This window comes from Aplidium turbinatum, chromosome 6 (genome assembly GCF_918807975.1).
Source record: "Aplidium turbinatum chromosome 6, kaAplTurb1.1, whole genome shotgun sequence".
In the NCBI taxonomy this organism is placed as follows: domain Eukaryota; kingdom Metazoa; phylum Chordata; class Ascidiacea; order Aplousobranchia; family Polyclinidae; genus Aplidium; species Aplidium turbinatum.
In genome coordinates, this window is record NC_137477.1 from 31206497 (window position 1) to 31230032 (window position 23536).

General features: G+C 37.2%; 2 protein-coding genes across 2 annotated transcripts in view; one reads left to right on the forward strand and one right to left on the reverse strand.

Annotated features, from left to right (window-relative positions):
* Positions 1 to 6768, reverse strand: part of LOC145771608 (V-type proton ATPase 116 kDa subunit a 1-like) — a 35787-nt gene extending 29019 nt beyond the window's left edge. The window contains exons 1-3 of the mRNA XM_082583319.1: positions 6563 to 6768; positions 1574 to 1652; positions 1360 to 1457 (exon numbers count right to left, since the gene is read on the reverse strand). Of these exons, the coding sequence (XP_082439445.1) occupies positions 1360 to 1457; positions 1574 to 1652; positions 6563 to 6679 (294 nt within the window). The 5' untranslated portion in view covers positions 6680 to 6768. The remainder of the gene's footprint in view (positions 1 to 1359; positions 1458 to 1573; positions 1653 to 6562) is intronic.
* Positions 6769 to 11291: 4523 nt separating this feature from the next.
* LOC145772588 (zinc finger BED domain-containing protein 5-like) lies at positions 11292 to 13133 on the forward strand. Its single transcript, XM_082584449.1, has one exon. The coding sequence runs from the start codon at positions 11292 to 11294 to the stop codon at positions 13131 to 13133; it is 1842 nt and encodes a 613-aa protein (XP_082440575.1).
* Positions 13134 to 23536: the final 10403 nt, after the last annotated feature.

The window sequence follows — 23536 nt, forward strand, 5'->3', positions numbered from 1 at the left end:
ACTTTATCAGTATAAAATATTAACTATAAATATTTCACAAATTTAATTTCATGTGCAGTCTTCGAAATTAGCCTCGGCAATTGCCGAGGTGATTGCCGACGTAGATGCATGAATGGCGCATTAGCGTCGGCAATAAAAATGCTGAGGCCACACGAACGCTTGTAAGGTTAGGGTTAGACATTCCTTCCAGTCGTTATGCCACAGCCATAGATTTGTGCCTTAGTCAACACGCTGATATAGTTGAGCTCTGCGACAGAGGCGTGTGGATGGGTATCAAAGCACAAAAGCCGCAAATCGTGGACGCTTCATTGCGAATGGCGAAGACTGTGTAGATTTACAGCCAAGCGATGAGCCTCTTGATGTGTCTGATTCCTGTGATGACGCGACAACCTCATCCTCCGATACAGCATCTGATGATTCTGACAACTCCGTTCTTTATCAAACAGACTTCGTTTTGCTCGCAGTATCCCAATTGTGCCAAAATTATGTTAGTGTGTACGTATATCGAAACAATCTTCTCGCAGAGAACTATTAATTTGTTACTGGTACCTGGTTGAGCAATGAACGTTATTTTATGATAGTTCAATGTCACTAGATGTCGAATTAATGTAAAACAAACGTAAATTTCTTATTGGGCATTGTTATTACGCAAAATAACCCGCCGGGAAAATTAAATCGATTTGTACTGACTCGAACGTTGAATCACCCCAAAATTAACTTTTCCCCTACTGAGTTATTTAAAGTGAATTACCATATCAGGTGCGTATCGCGTTGCTCGCTTTATCACTACTTTTGGTATTATTACAATATTACATCACAACAAATCAAACAGTGTGGCCGTGATAGACTACTCTAGTTACATGTTTTAGTACAATTTTTTCGTATTAAATGTTCAAAGGAGCTTGAAAATGTTTAAGATATGACGTAGTTGATAAATGCTTTCATTAAAAATGCTTTAAAATTTTTTAAAATGCTTAAAAATCTTTTAAATTCATTAAAAATGCTACCCATCAATTAATAAAAAATTCATTAAAAATGCTACCCATCAATTAATAAAAAATTCCTTGTGATCACAGGTGTGCTTGCAGTGATGCAAAATCTGTGATATCACAAAGGACAAAGAGTTAGCCAAACTCAGTTTGAACTAGATTATGTTTACAGGAGGTTGCGGTTTGCCAGTAGGTATATTATTCTTATAAAAAATATGCATGTGTTGTATACTTAGAGTAGGGTACCGTAGAAGTTTAGTAACAAGAAGTAACGAACTTGCTCATCATTTATTTTGATGGGAGTTGAAACTATGTAAAACTTTGGGCATCATATTATTCAGTCATAGTGAACACTTTCTTGAGTTCTTACTTCAAGATCAATCATTTCTCTTGGTAACGGAGCCAATGGGACCTCACCATCATCGTCCATTGGAGTGTTATCTTTTTTTAGCTCTCTCTCCAAAAATCCTGAAAAAATGTAGCTGTTATAATGTTAAATGTTGTGGAGTTGCTAAGCATTGTTTATGGTAAACAAAGCAACCTCTTTACCCAAAATACTTATAAATATTCAAAATTTGACTCACGCAGCTTTCTTTCCATTTCATCACATCTTCTGACTTCATTCACAAACTTCCGTTGGAAAGCATTAACTGTTGGATTCAGCTGTAAATCAGTTACAAACAGAATTAATTTATTATTAACTAATGCCATAACTCTAGAAAAGAACATTCACTACATGTTGTAGCACATTATAATCCAAGCTTATGTATGTAAGTTGCCCAGTTTGTAAGCCGTACCATACATGCAACAGTATTACATGTAAACCACAATTATCAGGGGTCCCACTCAAGATGTTCCTATTTTTTTATGATTTTATGCCAAAAAAGTCAAAAATTTTATGATTTTTTATGAATTTTTTTGGTTATTTTATGATTTTTTTATGATTTTTCATCAAAATTTTATGATTTTTTTATGATTTTACATCAGAGCTCGATGTTTTGTTACATTTAATTTTTTTAAAGTATTTATTTTCACAGTTTAAGGATAAGAAGCGATTACGGAAAAACAATCAATGCAAGTCATTACGTAAAAGCAAACATAGGCTACGGTACAGCTTTTGAGTGGAAGTAGAAAACAGATGTAATATAGCCTACTGTAAGCTTGTTATACTTTACATTATTTAAATGTGGTTAAATTGTTTAGCTCAGTTCAGAGCAAGCTGCACTTTAAAAATCAAATCAACGCAACAACAGACTTGCAAAGACATTGGGAATAACCAGTACTTCTAGGTTCTGCGGAAATCCAATTTATCATAATTCCTTTGGAACAGACCTGTTAATCAGTATTTGTTGTGGCTTGATCTTTCTTGCATGGCTCATATAAACCAACTTTTTAGTAACATTACTCAAATGATGTGAAAGGTAACTTGTAGCAACCACAAAAAAGTTTAGACAGTCTGATTTAAATTTCTTCTTGTCAACTTCACTGAGGACCGCAACATCACTGAGTAAAACTTTTGCTCATGTTCCAGCATCAATCAAGTTCAACGACTTCTGAAGTTCTTTGTTTGTGACATCAACCAAAAGATGTTCTGACTCTGTGGATGATATGTTTTTTGTTTTTTTTTGATGAATTTACTAAGCAAAGCCGTGATCAGATGGCAACTTTCATGTAAACCAACTTTCTAGTAACATTACTCAAACGGTTAATGGGAAAGTTTACCTCATCATCATACCGATTTAGTTCATCTTTCACCATCCTCAGTGAAACAATTGTGATTCCTTTAAGAGAACTTCTATGTGAATCAATCAAATGTGTATTAATGGAGAAACCTCTTTCAGGACTGGCATTACCGTGACTTAATGTTAGAAAACATTTTGCCAGACTAAATAGTTGCGGATATTTTTTATCCCAGCATCATCAAACAGGCCTCCAATTTTTGTCTAATAATAGTCAATTCTCTTGTAGGAAGACACTTTTGGTAGGGGTGTTACTGTTAAACCATACTTGATTTGTGCTTGAGTCCAGTAAGAAGATTGGGAATTGGTGTATACTGTATTTGTTACTTTCAAGATCAGCCTTTTTGTAAAACTCATCTAGAATATCCTTAGATTGATACCGCAACCACTGCAGTCTTGCCTTATCATAAAGTTCTTCTCTTGAAACAGATACATCAATTGCAAAAGCACTTGCACGACACTTTTTAATGCAATTGGAAACTGTCCAATGGATTGACAGTAGAAGTTGTAGTTCCAACATCATTTCTTTTTTCTGGGTGCAAAAATTGTGCCTGCTTAAGAACAGATGAATGCAATGGCAAATGATGTAAAAGGTAACTTGTAGCAACCACAAAAAAGTTTAGACAGTCTTATTTAATTCTTTTCTTGTCGGCTTCAGTAAGGACTGCAATATCACTGAGTAAAATTTTTGCTCATGTTCCAGCATCAATCAAGTTCAAGGGCTTCTGAAGTTCTTAGTTTGTGACATCAAGCACAAGATTTTCTGACTCTGTGGATGATATGTTTTTTTTTTTGATAAATTTACTAAGCAAAGCTGTGATCAGATAGCACATTGCTGAGTAAAAAATGTGAATCAGTGGCTCTTCATATTGGAATAGGACTAAAAACCGTTCAAAGTCACCAGAAGCAAATGATACAAATGAAATATAAGCTTCAATCAAAGGATCCTTTAATGCTTCTTAAATCCTTTTGTATCTTTGGGTAGATGCAATTTTTGACTTGAAGTTTTTTGCTAAGGCAAAAACTACAGGAAGTAATGTCAGAGGTCCCACTCAAGGCTTAAGGCCATGAATTTCGCCTGAGTAACACATTGCTTGCAAATGGCCTCAATAGTTTCCTTGCCTAGCCCTACGCTTTTTCCCAAAACATTGCTGTCAAATTATCCTTTCACCATTCTCCCACAATAACTGCAATGTCTTGAAATCTTGTCAGCGTCTACTTGTCTATGTCTAATGCAAGCCTTAAAGCAGCCGGCGGTCATGGCCTCTAACTAGTGCTTGAATGACCGCCTGTGCTACCTCCTCCGTCGGCCAAATTTGGCCGCCGGTTTCTTCTAGCCAATTATTTAATTTCGCAATAGAATGATCGTGGATTAAATGTCGAAAATATGTAGTATCAAACAGTGACGCAGAATTAGGTGAGCGCATCATAGTCACTACTGTTGTATTGAATATATCCAGCTGCGATCACTAGCCTTGTAAGTCTTGTTTGCAATTCCCGATGTTTATTTTAACGAAGTGTTAATCCGAAGTGCTAATTTACATCGGCTGGCAATATTGTCGTTTTTATATCGATTCAATGTTGTCGGATATTGAATCGTTGTTAAAAAGGAGAACTAGGTTAGTTGACATCCGGGTAAAACACGTGTGGTCATAGTTGAGAACGCTGTGGGTTAGTGACTTCACACCCTCAATGGTGACATCATAACGGAATAAATGGTCAGGTTTTATGAAAGGCGGTACGCAGTTGAAACAATTTACTGAGCTGCGAGCAGTTAAAACAATTTAGGGTCGTTTGATGGTACCGCAATACCAGATTACAATCCCGACGAAGCATTTAATGCGTGGTACAACGATTCTATTGCAGGACGTCGCCCAAACTTCAACAACGCTAAGTGATCATTTTAACATTGTTGCAAGTTTAATGCTATTTACTTGTGCTATTGTTATTGTATTTTGGCCTCCAAGCACGCAGATTTGGCCGCCGAGAAGGAGCTCTCGGTAGGCCACGATGGCTGCCGGAAAAAAAACACGAGTTTTAAGGCCTGCTAATGACGTTTAAAACATGCACTGAAAGTATCTAGTTACGCTCCTTTTCTCATTCCAGCTCCACAGGCAACACTGGACTTGATTACGCATTTACGCAACCACATGTTATCCTAAATCAATGCATTCAACACAATCGTTACACAAATAATTATGCTGTTATCATGGTTGGAATTGTTACACATTACACTATATTAATTTTTTTGATTTTTACATGCTCAGTTCTCCATTACAACTAAATTTTATGATTTTTTATGATTGTGTCTATATTTTATGCTATTTTATGATTTTTTCCAAATCAAGCAAAATTTTATGATTTTTTATGATTTTATGCCGAGTGGGACCCCTGAAATATGAAGTTATGTACATTGTACAAATGTGCAATCAGTATGATATCACTAAAAGGAACTGATTGCGGTATCTGTTGTGTAGTTTATTTTATTCTAGACTTTAAGTATTCCATGATCCTGCATTTAAGTATTCCATAAAGTCACATTTAAATACAAACACAAGCATGTTTCAGGGCCTTGTTTGCGTTGTTCTTATCTGAGTGAATGCAAAACGACAATATTTATTGCCGTAATGGATTTTTAAAATCACAAGTTTTTTTATTTTAGTTGTTTGAAAGAAGCTCTGGTAGGCCATGCTTGATAGCTGAAAATTATAAGAGAGCTTAGAGCCTTGCTGTGGCTGGTATGGCCAGTTTTGGAGAAATCCCAAATCAAACAGAGCCTTTTTCAGAGAAAATTAATTCGGTGATTTCTTCAATCCAGTGACAGCTTCTGTTTATTTAGAGAATTTGTAGGGATCATTTGAGTAAACAGTTTTTGTGTTTACCTTCACATGCCCAAGAAAATGAGAAAGTTATTATTTCATTGAGACAGATGGTAAATTAGCTGATATCTTGTGGGTATAGGCTATAGCGATATCTAGCAACTTTAGTTAAAACATTTTCACTGAGACTTCATTTGATTAACCACTACTGTTAATGACAAAATGCCGCTTTCCATTGAATGAAGAGATGCCACTGTTAGCCTTTAAAAATCTTTGAAAGAGGCTTTCTCCGAAAAAAGCTGTCTCTGAATTGGATTCTCCAAAGAGTGGCAAACCGTGTTGTGGCCATGGTTCTGGAATTGCTTCATCAAGTTTGTGCTCTATACAATTTTGTGTTCAATTTAAAAATGTGCAATCACTTGAGCATATAGTATATTACACGAATTCATTTTTATTGAAGGTTTACAAAAATGTTTTATCAAACCATGGGCGTATTCATATTTAAAATTACAAGCCTTGGCCGCAGCCGGCAGCCGTGGCCGAGTGGTTAGCACGTTGGGCTCGCAGTCGAGAGCCTGCATGTTCGACTCCAGCCACACGCACTTGCTGTTGTTTCTCTGGGCAAGAAACTTTACGATAATTGCCTCTACCTAGTGATCGATTTCGAGTAATGGGTAGTACCAAATTTAAGTCTTAAGTTAAGTAGACAACCGGAAACAGACATTGCTGTCGGCTGCAGCGTGGGTCAGGTGTATGTCGGAAGGCGTACACCGATGCATAGCGCTCAAGTCCGCTTTCCCGCAATGCAGGATAAAGATAAACAAACAAACAAAAACAAAGCCTATGTTCAGTTTTAAATTCAAAGCTGAATAAACCATAAGTAGACTTACGAATTACGTAATCTACAATTTGATGATTCTTCTTGAAACAATTCATATTTAAAAAAACAATCAAGATTATCACCAGAATGTATATATTCATTTAGTTTCAATAAATAAAATAAACAAAGTCTTACATCTCGAAACTGGGCCATTCCAAGTTCTCCCAATTCACTGACACATGCAAATGCTGCTTCACTTTGCAAGTACAACTGTGCTAAGCACATTGCCTCACTCCTGTATAAACTCCCCATCGCGTCAAACAGTTATTATCAAATTTAGCTTTAATTCTTATATATGCAATTGTTCTTGTGGTGCACTAATAAAATAAATTTAAGTGTAAAACCAACTTTTAAGCCTGCTAACCTAAACAAGACTTTATATCAGGAAAATGTGAGACACAAATTTCTACACAACCCAAAGAGCTTTGTGGGCCTGTCTCATCGATGTTATAAATATGTAGTATGTATGTACTGTATAAAAAACTGCTTATAGTGAACTAAAAAGGCAGTGGCTATTTGACCGGCGCCGGTCTTTGAATCTGAAACACTATTTAACCAGTCATGACGTCACTGTATACTGTATAGGCACTTTTTTTCTTTTTCTCTTTCAAAGCAAAAGACGAGAAGCGCCTATATAAGTTCTAAATTCGACAACTTTATTCAACTCAATCCGTGGCGCGTATGATATTTCTCCGGTTGCTATTCCAGAGGGAATGAGTTTGATACTACCCGGAAGCGTTCCATTTTTTTATTTTATTTTTTTAACTAAATTTTGACCCAAAGTGCATTTTTTTAGTCAATTTTTAATTTGAGTTGCCTACAGCCCTATTTTTTATGTCTTTTCAAATGTGAGTAATAAAGTTAGAGTTTTTTTAATTTGCTGGAATTTGAGATTTTCTCTGAGTACGGTAATTTTCTGTTTGTCATAAGAAGATGTGACCGTGTTTGCCGAACGATTGCGGTATTTGTAACTCCACACTCATTTGGGTGCAACCTAGTTCGTACCTTGAACCATTCGTACAGTCAGTTCGTACCCTGAAAAGATCAGGTAAAAATTTAAAAAAAGCCGAATTCGCTGATTGTAGTTTAATAGCACAAAGCCGAAGTTGCTGATCGGAGTTTCCCCAAACAATTTGAAACAAACTCGAGGGTTAACGGGAACTGCGGAAAAATGTATGCAGAAACTGCGAAAGCGAGGGTTAGAGCATACATTAGTCTATGGTTAGAATTAGGGTAAGGGTTAACGGAAACTAAAGAAAAATCTTGCGGAAACTGCGATCAGCAAGGGTAAGGGCATAGATTACTCTAAGGTTAGAGTTAGCGGAAACTGCAGAAAAATGTTTGCGGAAACTGCGATCAGCGGAATTCGGTTTTGAGCTATTTTTTCTCTCGATCTTTTCAAAGGGAAAATTCTAAAATGATTGTGGAAACTGCGATCAGCGACTTCGGCTTTTTTAATTTTTTTTCTCGATCTTTTCAAGGTACGAACTGACGGTCCGAACTGTTCATGGTACGAACTAGGTTGCATTCCACTCATTTAAGGCAGTGGCTATTTGACCAGCGCCGGTCTTTGAATCTGAAACACTATTTGACCGGTCATGACGTCACTATATAGGCATTTCTTTCTTTTACTCTTTCAAAGCAAAAGACGAGAAGAGTGCCTATATAAGTTCTAAATTCAACACCTAAATTCAACTGATTCTGTGGCGCGTAGGATACGTATCGGGCTGGTGCTCCAGAGGGAATGAGTTCGATACTACGCGGAAGCGTTTTTTTTTTTAATTTTTAACTAAATTTTGACCCGCAGTGACTCAATCGTTAGGCTTCTGCATTTTTGTGGTCAATTTTTAATTTGAGTAGCCTACAGCCCAATTTTTTATGTCTTTTCAAATATGAGTAGGCCTAATAAAGTTAGAATTTTTTAATTTTCTTGAATTTAAAAATTTCTCCGGATAATTTTCCGTTTGTCATAAGAGGATGTGACCGCCGTCTTTGCTGAACGACGCAAAAATGTAATGACGAACGGAAAATTATGACAAATGGAAAACTACCCAGAGAAATTCTAAAATTTTAGAAAATTAAAAACTCTAACTTTATTAATTAATTTAATTTTTTAATTTTCTTGAATTTAAGAATTTCTCTGGATAATTTTCCGTTCGTCATAAGAGGATGTAACCGTGTTTGCCGTCTGGTGTGGGATTGTAGCATCGCAACTCGTTCTAGTGATTATTTATCGCGAAGCTGTTGCGGTTTGCATTCAAAAAGTGTTTCCTGCTGCCGATCGCTAGTTCATCTATTGTTTTATGTATCAATACAGCATAAAAAGTTGCGTCCACACAGAAATATGCACAAGCCCGTAGCCAACCGGGGGCCAGGCAGGGCCTCGCCCCCCCCCTTGGCAAAATCTCAACATTCTCGGGCAACAGCTACAATTATAATGATTTTGCCCATTTAAATTTTTTCGGCCCCCCCTAAAAAAAGTTGCCCTCCCTTGCTCTGCGGTCTGGCTACCCCTTGCTCTGCGGTCTGGCTACGGCCCTGACCCACGACTTAGGCGCCTATGGATTCGGTAAAAATGGATAAAACTGCGACAAAGCTCAGCCTACACTTTCTGCTATTGCACAACCTAGCTATCTTCATTCTTGAGAAAAATTTGTGAAATTTGGCATTAAAAAAGCCAACCTGGCATCCCTGGTGCAGGACTGGCCGTTGGACCAGCGAGAGCGTGTGATAGTCACGTGATCGATGATGCGCAATCGTCGAAGTCTTTTTTCGCCTGCAAAATGCGAAAAGACAGATTTCGCGCCACTCGCGTTACTTTCAATTGCGTTCAGCCGAAAGGGCGGCTATAATTTTGAATATGTCCAATAAGAAAAACGAATTTTGAATATCACCTTAATCGAAATCGAATTGAAAATCGAAATTGAACACCCTTAGCTGTAGGCTACTCAAATTAAAAATTAACCGCAAAAATGCAGCAGCCTGACGATTGAGTCAATTTGGGTCAAAATTGAGTTAAAAATTAAACATAAAAGAACGCTTCCGCGTAGTATCGAAATCATTCCCTCTGGAGCACCAGCCGGAGACTTATCCTAAGCGCCACCGAATCAGTTGATCATAACTACCGAATTTAGAACTTATATAGGTACTCTTCTCGTCTTTTGCTTTGAAAGAGAAAAAGAAAAAAATGCCTATATAGTCACGTCATGACCGGTCAAATACCGGTAGTGTTTCAGATTCAAAGACCGGCGCCGGTCAAATAGCCACTGCCCTCATTTAATGTAAGGCAGTGGCTATTTGACCGGCTCCGGTCTTTAAATCTGAAACACTATTTGACCGGTCATGACGTCACTATTTTTTCTTTTTCTCTTTCAGGGCAAAAGACGAGAAGCGCCTATATAAGTTCTAAATTTGACAGATTTATTCAACACGTTCTGTGGCGCGTGCGCTACGTCTGCGGCTCCCACTCTAGAGGGATTGAGTTCGATACTACCCGGAAGCATTCTTTTAACTAAATTTTGACTGGAAGTGCATTTTTGTAGTCAATTTTTAATTTGAGTTGCCTACAGCGCAATTTTTTATGTCTTTTCAAATGTGAGTAATAAAGTTAGAGTTTTTTTAATTTTCTTGAATTTGAGAATTTCTCTGGGTAATTTTCCGTTCGTCATAAGAGGATGTTAATAATGGTAATGGTATGTGGGTGGCGCCGATATCGTCCCTTGCCGATATCGTCCCACCGATATCGTCCCCTCATTTATCGGTATGCGCAATTATTTACGCGGCCAGAAAAAAGCGTCAAATGCGGCAGCTGTTGGATTTCAACTCGAGCGTTAATGCCGATATTGTCTCAACGAGATTTGCAAGTATTTACACCGCCAGATAAAGCTTAATATGCGGCGGGCTGTTGGATTTCAGCTGGAGCGTTAATGCTCATGTGTAAACATGAGTACATTCATTAGTTTTACAAACACAAAACAATCAATACCGCACCATTTTCAAAGTCTCTGATTTTATTCGACTACATTTCCAAAATAAAAGTTGATCACTTAGGCTATTATGATTTTTTTCAGATGCTTGCGAGGCTGGGTTAACCATTTTGTTTGTGATGAGAGCACAGTATAGGCTTACTGAATTTACTGCACCACCAACTATATAAATTTGTTCACTTTCGTTTAATTGTGTGTCTGAAAATACGCTATCGTGTAATAGGTAAGCCAAATACAAAAAAGTATGATTTGAATGATGATCAAGACATAAAAATAGCTCAGCCTAGTCTAAGCCAGTGCTCCGCAACCGGTGTGCCGCGGCACACCGGTGTGCCGCGAGGCGATGCTAGGTGTGCCGCGGGATAACTATCATCAGAACATACTTTTTGAAAAGAAAGGAGTTTTGTGTTTTAAAAATTCGCGCTTTACCACTGCAAGACAACTCAAACTCCAGCTAGACTTCCCACTGTGTATTTATGATGTTTTTATGACTCACAATTAAAGTTTTCGCAATGGGAAGGCTGCCTTAGTTCTGAAAAAGGCTGGTTAACGTGGTTAGTGTGTTTTTAGAAGTCAGGCTAGGTCATTTCGAATTGTCAGTCAGCAGTGTTCAATAAAAATTTTCGTATTTGTTTCCTTGTATTTACAATTAAAGTTTTCGCAATGGGAAGGCAGCCCTAGTTTTAAAAAAAGGCTAGTTAACGTGGTTAGTCTGTTTTTAGAAGTCAGGATAGGTCATTTCGAATTGTCAGTCAGCAGTGTTTAATAAAAATTTTCGTATTTGTTTCCTTGTATTTTTCTAGCTTCGCTTTATTGTGAGCTAATTCATTTGCAGTCCTTAAGAAAATCCTTGAAAACTAAAATTAACTAAAAATCTAATGGATAAGTTCTTGAAAAGATCAATAGAACCAGATAGCATGCCTAGTACAAGCCATGTTGCAAAAAGACCGAAGGTTTTAAAGAGGAAATACAAAGCAGATTACCTTCGGTTTGGATTTACTTGGTGTGGTAACGAAGAAGCTCCGAAACCACAATGTGTAATTTGTGGAGAGCAACTTGCAAATCAAGCAATGGTTCCAAGTAAACTTATCCGCCACTTACAAACAAAACATGTCAATTATGCCAACAAGGATAAGAAATTCTTTCAGCGGATTTTAAGTCAAAATAGAAAGCAAAAACACTTTATGAAATCGTCTTTCACAATTTCGGAAAAAGCATTAGAAGCTAGTTATCACGTAGCAAAACTGATTGCACAACAGAAAAAACCGCATAGTATTGGGGAAAAACTCTTAAAACCAGCATGCCTAGAAATTGTTCGATTGATGCTTGGACCAAAGGAAGTTGAAGAGGTACGGAAAGTGTCATTGTCTGCAGAAACTATTAAAAGACGAATTGATGATATGTCTGGTGATATACTTGAAACTCTAATTAATAAACTAAAAACGTCTGGGAAGTTTTCTCTTCAGATTGATGAAACAACAGATATTAACAAAAAAGCACAGCTGTTAAGTGTAGTACGTTTTGTCAATGGCGACTCCATAACAAACGAGTATTTATTTTGCAAAGAACTTCCAGAACGAACGACTGGCCAGGAAATTTTTAGAGTGACCAACGAGTTTTTCATAGCCCATGGTATCCATTGGAATAACTGCATCAATGTTTGCACAGATGGTGCATCAGCAATGGTGGGCGAAGGAAGAGGTTTTGCTGCATGGGTAAAACGTCAAAATCCAGCCATTCAACTTACGCATTGCTGCTTACACAGGGAAGCCTTGATGATCAAACATTTGCCAACGGAGCTGACAGAAACAATGAACGACTGTATCCAAATTGTTAACTTTATTAAAGCAAGAGCTTTGAATTCAAGAATTTTTTCATTGCTATGCGAAGAAATGGGATCAGAACATCAATCACTGCTATTTTACACTTCTGTGCGTTGGCTTTCCCGGGGAAAAGTTCTCGCAAGACTTTTCGAACTACGGCATGAAATAAGTCAATTCTTATTAAATCAGAACAACCATGATTTGTATAAACATCTTAAAGATGATCATTGGATTGCCAAACTTGCATACATGGCCGACATATTTGAACACTTGAATGAACTCAATATCAAAATGCAAGGCAAAGGTGAAAACATACTGACATGTTCTGACAAGATAAGAGGATTTAAAGAGAAAATAGTACTCTGGAAAAACGAGTTAAAAAGGGGATCACTGAAAATGTTTCCCAGAAGCAACCTAAATAGTATTGATAAAGAATTGGTGTTTGATTTGGCCAAAGAGCACTTATCTTTGTTGCATGAGAAATATGACCATTACTTTTTCACAATTAACACGGAACAATACGATTGGATCCGAAATCCTTTTGCGGCTAATGCTGAAATATCAATGCAAGACTTGACTTTGCCTGTTAGAGAAAACTTTCTTGAACTACGAAATGATAGAACTTTGAGATTAAAATTCAGCGATGTTCCACTTGATGAGTTTTGGATTTCAATTGAAGAAGAATATAAGCAAATTTCGCAGGCTGCTATTAAAATTCTGCTCCAGTTTTGCACCACTTATTTGTGTGAACAAAGTTTTTCTACTTTGGTATTGATCAAAAACGATAAAAGATCCTGCTTAAAAGAAATTGATGGTGAACTTCGAGTTGCTCTTTCAAATATTGAGCCAAACATACAGCGACTGTGCTCATTGAAACAAGCGCAAATATCTCATTAATAAATTAAGCTATAGTTTTTTTTTACATTTTGAGTATGTGTCGGCCAAATTGTGCCGCAGAACTTTAAAGAGTTTTTAAGTGTGCCGTGAGTAAATAAAGGTTGCGGAGCACTGGTCTAAGCTACTAAGCCTAAGGCTGGGCTATATCCCTGATAGCGGGTACAAACAATCTTTTCTGTAAAGCCACACCAAATTAACAAATCAAACATTCAAATACACTAAATTTCTCTCTTCAAATTATAACAAAACCAGTTTTATATAAAATTAAAAATAAAATCCTAAACTCCAGGCCTAGGTCTACAGAAAAATCAAGCTAATTACTTCTGCTTGGTGTTGGTCTACATTTAGGTAAGATAAAACGCAGATTAGTTTTGGCATGGACGATTATTGTTGTTTAAATGTGCAAATTGGTGCCAATGAAATGGCCCTTCAGGTATTAAGTGCTTCTCCAAATAAAAACATTGTCACGCAGTTGGTGGTTTGGCTTTTTGATAGTCACACTACGTTGCCCAGACAAATTCAAAAGGTCACCCATAGCGCAGTGAAATTCGGAAACCACAGTTTGAAGCAGCGGCGTAGCTACCCAATGGATCTTGTGGATAAATCCAGGGGCGGCATGTTGCTGAAGGGCTGCAAAATGTGAGAATGTTTTAAACGAACAAAGACAGTCACATTAACTTATTTTCAAAGAGACTCAGACTTAAACGACCTAAGTTAACACTGATCCAAGTGAAGCCAAAAAATTACACAAGTTATGCCTCTAAACTACTTTGCAACTTTTTTAGATTGTGACTCATTATGTGGTATTTGTGACTGTATAATGATACTCATGCTGTTGAAGTCATAATAGAATGTCGGCTGTTACTTGTGCGCTATAACAATGCTCTGTCAATTTAGCTTCGGTATAGTTAAGTTTAGATAAGTTTTCATTTTATTTCACTTTTGCGTGGAGACAAGAAGAGACCGTGAGGTCATCGAGTAACTGTCACCTTTACCACCTGTCTGTGGTAGATAGACTGGATTCCTTCATCTTCATGTGTGACCTCACCGTTGCCTTTTATATCGCAAGCTGTGAAAGAAGTTTTTTAAAACCTAAGTTGGTGAAATCTTGCTTAAGATCGACTATGGGAGGAGCAGGCTATCTGCGCTAGCAATACTGTTCATTGAAAGTGATTTAGTCGAGACCTTACCTTTTGACGATATAATTTATGGATTTACATCAATGAAAGCTAGACGTATTGAATTTCGAACTGTAAATAAAATTTAACAAACACTGCTTTAATTCTTCTGTGTGTTGAGGAGCAACGCATTCTGCGATGGATACAGCGCTATATAAATACAAACATTATTATTTTTATGTGGACATAGTAGGCTACACATTGTGATGTAGGTGAATTAATCGAGTTTTTAAAGACTTCGCTGCTCAAGCGATAGAGTGACACTTTAATCTTGATTGTTTTATTGCATTTTACTTGCATGAAGTTGATAAGAGCGCAGTTTCCTTTCTTTTGCTAAAAAACACTGCTGGACAAAGTAAAATTTTTAGCAAAACCGGAGATTAGATTAAAACTAGAACTAGAGTAAACAAGTTTTTATCAGATTAAATTGGAATTAGCATCACCAACATTTTGCTCTTTCATTCATCGAATTAGACAACTAGAATTATCTAGTTGTCCAAGTCTGACTTATTCCAGTAAAATGTTGAGCAATGCCGCCCCGTCCACTTGAAACTACAGCTATTTTAAAGGTTTAATTATGAATATAGCTATTCTATATATATAATTATGCCGCCGTTAACACGTAATTTCATAAGCATGTATAGGCGACCATGCCCTGTTGTTGAAATGAAAAAATTATTTTATTAAAAAAATGAAATGTATTTTAAATATAGGCTACAGGGATATCTAGAACCACTGGATACCCTTGTAATTATAGGCCTATATAATATTTCAAATTTTAGAGTTTGGGAACGTTCAAATATTACGTAACGCCTTTTTTCCGAATTTTTGACCCCCCCCTCCCCCATGTAACGCCAACGTAACGCATTTTTCAATCCCCCCTCCCCCATGTAACGCTTTTTCACTACGAATTCAGCACAAAAAACTACCATTCCGTACTCGAAAGCGTTACGTAACGTTTTGCTTGAACCCCCTCCCCCCCGATGTGACGCTAACGTAACGCTTTGCATAAACCCCCCCCCTCCCCCTCGAAGGCGTTACGTAATATTTTAACGTTCCCTTTGAAAAACATTTTCATCATAAGTTTTTGCAGGCTAGGCTGTATGTATTGTTAAAATCGTTTAGAGACAAAACTTTTCCTCAACACAATTTCTTTGTAACATTAGCCTACATTGCATTAAGTCTTTAAAAAGAAAAAGAACACTAGCAGAGGAGAAAAGGGTATTCAATTCCAAATGGAAGTTGGATTATTTCATGATCGAGCCGGCAGCGCATGCTATGATGTGTCTAATATGCAGTCAAGTACTGTAGTTAAAACTGTTTAAGGAGATAATGCAAAGCAGCATTTTCGTCGTCATATGTCACACAATTACGCAAAATTAGACGAGTCAAGGAAAATCTGTGTCGAAAATGTGAAAAGTGCACTTGATTATCCAATGTTGCGAGAATTGGCAAGAGAAACTCTTGTTCTTTTCGGAAGCACTTAGTCTTAGGCTATGTGTGCGAGTCTGCCTTTTCACAAGTAGTACCTGAAAAAGGAGTACCGTAGCCTACCGAACGCGATTGTTGGACGGAAACCTGGAGTCTCAAGTACGACTGTATCTCGCGAGGATCCCAACTTAGCAATTTTATCTTCTCATATGCAAAATCAAGGGAGTCACTAGTTGCAATGTCGCAGACGGAATAAATTCATTTCAAAAGTGTTTGATATTTCATAGCACTATTAGGTATAAGTATGATAAGTTTAGTAGCCTAAATATTAACGAATAAATTCTTCTCTTAAATAACGCAAATTAAAAAATCCCGTTTAAAACTCTCTAGCAGCCGTGTTTTGCAGAATTAATTTGAATGCGGCCGGCAATAGCAAAAAGGTTGCGCACCCCTGGTCCTACTATCGAAAAAGAAACATAGTAGTCCTGTTTATGAATTGTTCAACAAAGCAACCTCTTTTCCAAGCTAAAACAAAGAATTAGGTGCCAAATCATAGAGAAAAATGTGTAGTTGCAGGCAAACTAAGCAGAATAATCCCTGGTGAGATCGCAATGCTTTTGTGTGGATCTATTTTAATTACATCTGGTTGTCTGGCACCTAGTGTGAAAAAAGACACGAAGCTGTGTTAATTATTTTAGCTTGAAAAAAACGGGCAAGACATCCTTATAAAAAGCTGTGGATCTACCTACTACACTTTATTAAAATCGGTTTCAATCGTTCGACAACTACTCGCCGAAATGTCAGATATTTGCCCTGTCTGTTCTAACTCTGTTCGTCCTCGACAAGAAGCACTCCAATGCGACTCATGTCAGAAATGGCAGCATCGTATCTGTAAAACAGGAATATCACGGAATATGTACCGCAGTTTAGTGAAAGAAACAACGAAGTTGGAGTATTGGTATTGCATCATATGTTCTAATAAAAAGGTACGTAAGTTGATATATGACGAAAATTAGGCAATTTTGACATGTGGGGGAACTGACGGATTTTTTTTAAGATATTTTTTTGGATTTTTACCTACATTGACTGCATTGTTAAATAGGCAAAAGTTGAGGTTCTGGCAACACTGTTCTCAAGGGACGATATCGACATGGGGACGATATCGACCTGGGACGATATCGGTGGGACAATGTGTTCAGGGGACGATATCGGTGGCATTCATGGTATGTGAATGTAATGCGTCGTTCGGCAAACACAGTCACATCCTCTTATGACGAACGGAAAATTACCCAGAGAAATTCTCAAATTTCAGCAAATTAAAAAAACTCTAACTTTATTACTCACATTTGAAAAGACATAAAAAATTGCGCTGTAGGCAACTCAAATTAAAAATTGACTAAAAAAATGCAATTTGGGTCAAAATTTAGTTAAAAGAAAAAAAAAGAAAAAGAACGCTTCCGCGTAGTATCGAACTCATTCCCTCTAGAGTGGGAGCAGGAGACGTATCGCACGCGCCAGAGAACGTGTTGTATAAAACTGTCAAATTTAGAACTTATATAGGCGCTTCTCGTCTTTTGCTCTGAAAGAAAAAAAGAAAAAATAGTGACGTATAGTGACGTCATGACCGGTCAAATAGTGTTTCAGATTCAAAGACCGGAGTCGGTCGAATAGCCACTGCCTTAATGTAAGCCGACGAAATGTAAGCCTCCGATACCATATGGCAGGCTATGCTACCAAGCCTACTTTGAACACTTTTCACAGTCATTTACGTGTATTTTTTAAAGTATTTATGCTAAACATCTCAAATTTGGTCATCGTTGGGTGTAACTAAACAAAAATTCATGTCCACTTTGAAAAGCACTACAAACACATTGATGCAGCCAAACAAAAATAGGTGGGGCTACCTTCAACACTGTCCAAACTTATGCACACCAATCTAAAAAGACACAAAAATCTAAAAAAACACTAGATAGCAAAAAAAAAACACTAGAACACTAGATGCAACCCAAAAACACTAGATCTAATGGAAAAACACTAGAAGTGGCACCACTGGATCTGAGTAATCTGATTCTGACTCTATCTTATGAATTTATGATCATTTCGATTAGCGTTGCCAGATCTATTTCAAATTTTTCTTTCTAAAATTATACCAACCTTGGGGTGTCAACACTACTTTAAAATGTAAAAAATCACAAACTACACTAAAGTAACTAATTTTTAATTCATCGATATAATGAGATAACATAGGCTACTTTTAATCTCAATTATCTGAAATTTCTATGTTAATATATATTGCTTTTTGCTGTGAAAATCTGAAATAGAAATAATTGCATCATATAGTTCCGACGTAAAACCACGGTACTGGCAACTTTACTGGCAACTGGCAACTTTGGCTGATAATCTTGGGCGTTTGTTCTTTTTGTTGACGTCATATCATGTGAGGTCAGGTCAGGGGTTATGATTTGGCTTAATTAATCTCAAATCAGCAGTGAACATTATTTTTGAAAAACAATCAAGGTCTGAAAAAAAATAATGTGTGTTTTTAGCACAACTTCACACAGCAAAGCAAAAGTAGAATCAAATTTATATACAATTTTTGTAGAAGGTGATTTTTTTTAACCATAGACAAATAAAACCTTTCAACCAGACGGCATTTAAGATTTAACATGATAACATGAAAAAAATCTAAAAATTACAAACGTTTCATGTTAGCCTCTTTCAAATAACCAACTGACTGATATTCTTCATAAATTGAAATTACAGATCGAATCTACATACACAAATATCGAAAAGTGAAACCCATAAAAATGAAACGGCAAGGCAGAGGAGAAGCAAAATCACATGACGCTTAATAATAATTAATAATATTTATTTGCATCAGACAAAGCTGCCCATATCCAAAACAACGAAATAATACACAAACTGCAAATGCACAAATAACGAACACCAACAACGAAATAACAATGAAAAACAACGAAATGATACACAAACTGCAAATGCACAAAATCTCACCAAATAGGCTATCTACTGTTACAAGTTTACAGACAATGGTACGGTAGTGTTACAAGTTAGAAGAACTGAAAGTATTCAGAACGATAAAAACAATCAGATGACATGGCAGCCATCAAAACTAGATAACAGCATACATAGAATTATTATAATGAAGACGGTAATTTGATATATGATGGCAATCAGACCTCATCAGTGAGGCAACTATAGAGTTAGACGATACTTCGCATCTTCCAACAAAAGAAAAAACATATTTCCGAAGTAATGCATCAAATGTTATGATGTTGCACAAGACTTGATGTTCACGTACGCTATAGTGCTTAGGCAAATTGTGTATAATTCTAAATGCATTATCGAAGGCAACACGCAGGCGATTAATGTCACGTTGATGATAATTTTCCCACAGATGACATGCATACATTGGAGTACAATATGAACGGAATAGAACATTTTTAATTTCACTGGAGCACTTGTAAAATTTTGATTTTAGTTTGTTGGCAGAACAGTAGATTTATCGCACTTGTCGATTTATATCCTTGTCGTCAGTCGTCACACATTGCCGTGTCAAGAAAAACACCCAAATATTTGACACTGTCTACGAATTTGATCTCACTTCCATTGAGCCGTACAATTGGATTCAAATTTAACTTTAAGTGATTGGTTTGGAAGTACACAGCAAATGACTTTTTGCAGTTAAAAATAACATCGTTAAAAAGCGCATAATCTTCACACACATTCAAGATACTCTGCAGATCATGAACACTTGGAGAGATACAACAAATATCATCAGCAAACATGAGATGATTGACAAGTGTATTAGCCTACCTATGTAACAGCCTGCCTTGGTTTTGCTTAATACAGTCGATGGATCATCCATATACACGGCAAATAAGTAAGGAAGGAAAAAAATGAAAGGAAAAAAACACAAATCAATGACGCAAAATTACGTGAAGACATATTGCAGATAGGAGGCGCCTGCGGCAAACAGCTGCCTGTTGAGGCGAGGATTGCAAGATTTTATGAGCAAAGTCTCGTGGATTTTAGTATCTGTCACGATTTCTTTCTATCTCTTACCAGGAAAAAGACTTGGAAAGGTTCAATGACGTAGTTTAATGGGTTAAACCGAAAAGCATTCAAATAAATCTACGGATAGTTCTACTAGTGAAATGATATATATGAAAACGCTTGAAGGACTCCAACGAATGGTGCACCACTTCCAGCAATTAATCAAAGTAACAGTAAACAGCAATAGATTCCAACGCTTGCGGCTTTTGATCGAGTTTAACGTGATCCACTCACAGCTTCTCATACGATTCTAATTTCAATCAGAAATTATATTAGCATCAACTTTGCTTTACTCGTATTCAATACTTCAACTCTCGATCAACAATAATCTTTGCGTCTATTAACAACTGCTACTATTACAGCAATCATCTCTCATAACCAACTCATCATAATAATCAACTCATCATAATACAACTCCCATAATCATCATTACGCAAATTACACCACTATTTATAGAAGGTTGTTTCGGTCTAGTAACATCGAGAAGGTTACGTAATGTCACATTGTTCTGTCAAGTTGCAATAAATGTCAACAAGCAGAAGCTTAAAGAAGTCTAAAGAAGGTCACGTAGGGTAGAAGACTCTTACATAATAACGATTTCGCAATCAGAGATCCATTGGTAAACATCCTTGTGACATCATGACAAACGATATTTGGAGATTGAGAAAACAACAGAATGTTCGAGGTTCGCATCAAAGGTTATTTCAGGTCATAACCGATAATAACACATCGCACCAGAATTTTACAATCAAAACAACAACGCTCGTTGAAGACACAAAGCAACCCATCGCGAGGCAATACACATTGATTGTGACAGTATCAAATTCGGTGAAGCAATTGCGTACAATTCTGAAAGACTCCAGGCAGGGCCGTAGCAACAAAGAACGTGGCCCCCTCCGAACATAAGTCCGGGGCCCCTTCCAACGCAGAAACTGGAATGTGGTATTTATTTTACACAGCATGCATGGTTCATATTATGTATATTACACAGTAGATGGCACAGTTCCGCTAACCGTTAATTAGCGAAGCTAACGTTTTGATTAGCGGTTTAGCATTTTCGCTAATATTTAGAAATTTTAGCGGACTCGTTAGCGAAAGTAAATTTATTGGAAGTCCGCTGATTTCTTTGTTGAAAGCTAGCTTTTACATTAGCTGCGCCCACCACTCTATGTCTACAGTGAAAGTGTGGACATATATTCCATAATTAAGCAAAGCGCTTCTTTCGAGCCTTGTTCTGCGCAAATTTTAATTGGTCATAGCCCAGGAATTTGGCAAGCTTGTTTTCGATGGTAATTGCAAGAGCAGAAAGCCTGTCATCTACCACGGTTAAGCGCAGGATATTCTGGATCTGTTTCATTCTACTGATGGTCCTTTTAGCACTGGCGATAGTAACTGGTGTGGTCGGTCAGACGAATTCTGGTGCAAATGCAAAAATTCGGATATATCTCCTGAAGGCTGTTCTTGTACGTTAAAAAAAATGCTTGCTGTGACAAGTCCTCTTTGTTTCTCGATGACATCAATAAAAGTAGCCTAAAACGATTCAATTCCATTATTAGTTTGTTGGCATCAATGTCTCCCATTTTTCTTTTATTTTTTTTTGCAGTGATTGTTCAGTTCCATTGTCTGCCCCATTAGCTTAGTGGTTACATGCCCGGCTCAAGACCACGCGGCGCAAGTTCGACTTTCGGGGTGTGCGCTTGAGCAACGCATTTTAGGACTACTCTCCATTCAGCGGCACTTAGTGAATGGAATAATTTCCTGGCAACAACACTTCAACAATCGGAAAACTTCACTCTGCCAATCTCGGTAACCGGCCCTGTGTCAAGAGCCTCTACAAGTAGCCTATGCGAAATTACCAGGAATAACCAATCTAGGCTTTGTCAGTCCGAGGATAAAGACTCAAAACCAACCAACCCAACCATTTTCTCTGAGACACTTTTTCAGGCTGCTAGCGTTGTACAGAAATTCAAACAACTTGCACCACTCCACGAGTTGGTCAAAGCGCAAAGAAACAGAAGACATGGCCTGATCAGTGAGAACAAGAAAAAGTTACGATTTGAATTTTTCTTCAGCAGAAAGACGACTCGAATCACCAGCACATTTGTAACCAAACATTCTTTTCCTGTTTCGGCGGAGGGGCCCTCATTCCTTACGGGGCCCCTCCGATCGGAGGGTTCGCGGTTGCTACGCCTCTGACTACAGGGATGGTTTATAGTTTGAACAAGTTTGACAATCTAGTATATGATCTTTAATGAGTTTTTTTGTTGAGAACAGTTAAATCCAAATGCTCCCTCACTCTTGTGGCCAAATGTCACGTGGACATACGTCACATAACAATGTATTCCTACAGTCAAATTCAGCAAAATTAAAAGTCTTGATAATTTCAAAACGGCATCCCCATTTGTTCCAGTAGCTAAAGCACCAAAGAAAACTTTGGGTTTTTAATATTTTCCAACAAACTCTGTATAAATCAAAATTCTTTGAACACTACAATGACATGCTTTACGTTTCATCCATACAATTTTTTTCTTTGTGCTTTCATTCTTTAATAAGAAGAGTCTGTCAAGTTTGCTGAGCCAACCGTGTAGTTCATTGTATAGCTACCAGTGATTGTGTTAAATAGTCTTCTGGTTGCTTTTGCGCCCTTGCTGTGTAGGCTATGCCTATGTGCAACTATGCCATTAATTAGTTGTGTATTTCTTTGTTTGTTTATGCGAATATGGCCATTCTTGTCTGACGCAAATAAATAATAATAACAAGTCAAGGTTTCATGCTATAAGGACAACCAAATGAATAGCTTGGACCATGGAAAATTACAAAGCGGAATTTTTACGTTTTCTCTCAAATTCCGATTTGTCTTAACTCTTTCATATCTGGGCTTTTTGAGACGATGTTTTTCTGGGCAGGGGCACAAAGTGCCTTAAAGTTTAACCGCTTATAACTTCTTTCAGTTATGAACTAGAATCTTTTACCGCTGGAAAAACAATCGCAAGGCCTTTGAGCGTTGAATGATATTAACATGTTTGTAATACATATTATTAAAGTTTGTTAATAAACGTGTTTATGAACGCGGGTCAAATTTGAAAGCTGCCTGATTTTTATAATAAAGAAACAAACCTTTCGTTTTTCCCAATCTCGTGTCATTTGCCTTTTTCTAGACCTCTTTTTCGCTGTGATGGTCAGAAATAAAAACAAAACTCAACTGAACTGTGTAGACGTATTGTCGCCTGATTAGTTACGCTTGGCCGGCCAACAAACAAACTATGACAATTCGATGATTACGACGATCTTGTGTGTGTTCGAACAATGCCCTTAGAATTGCGACTGCTTTCCACATTTCGCTGCTTTCCAGATAGAATAAACAAGTTTTATTCCGGTACAGAAAGTCTGTCCCTGATGTTTCGTCGATGCATTTCTACGTTGAATCAACGTAAAATGCTTGATCATTATTGTAACAATATGTTGCTTACTTTGATTGTAGCCTATCGCACAAACTACAAATCAAACATTACGATTTTTTCTTTTTATGTGCTCTACCCTTGTTCGACGACATTGCCGAAGTCGTAAATACGCTTGTTTCTTAGAAGATGCTGAAGCCCAAATTTAATTATTTTTGAATTGATTCTTTTTGATGCATGTTGTATTCCCATAATCATAACAAAATTGCTCGATTATTGATTTCACAACGCCTTATCGTACCCTAGATTCTTGCAAGTATAT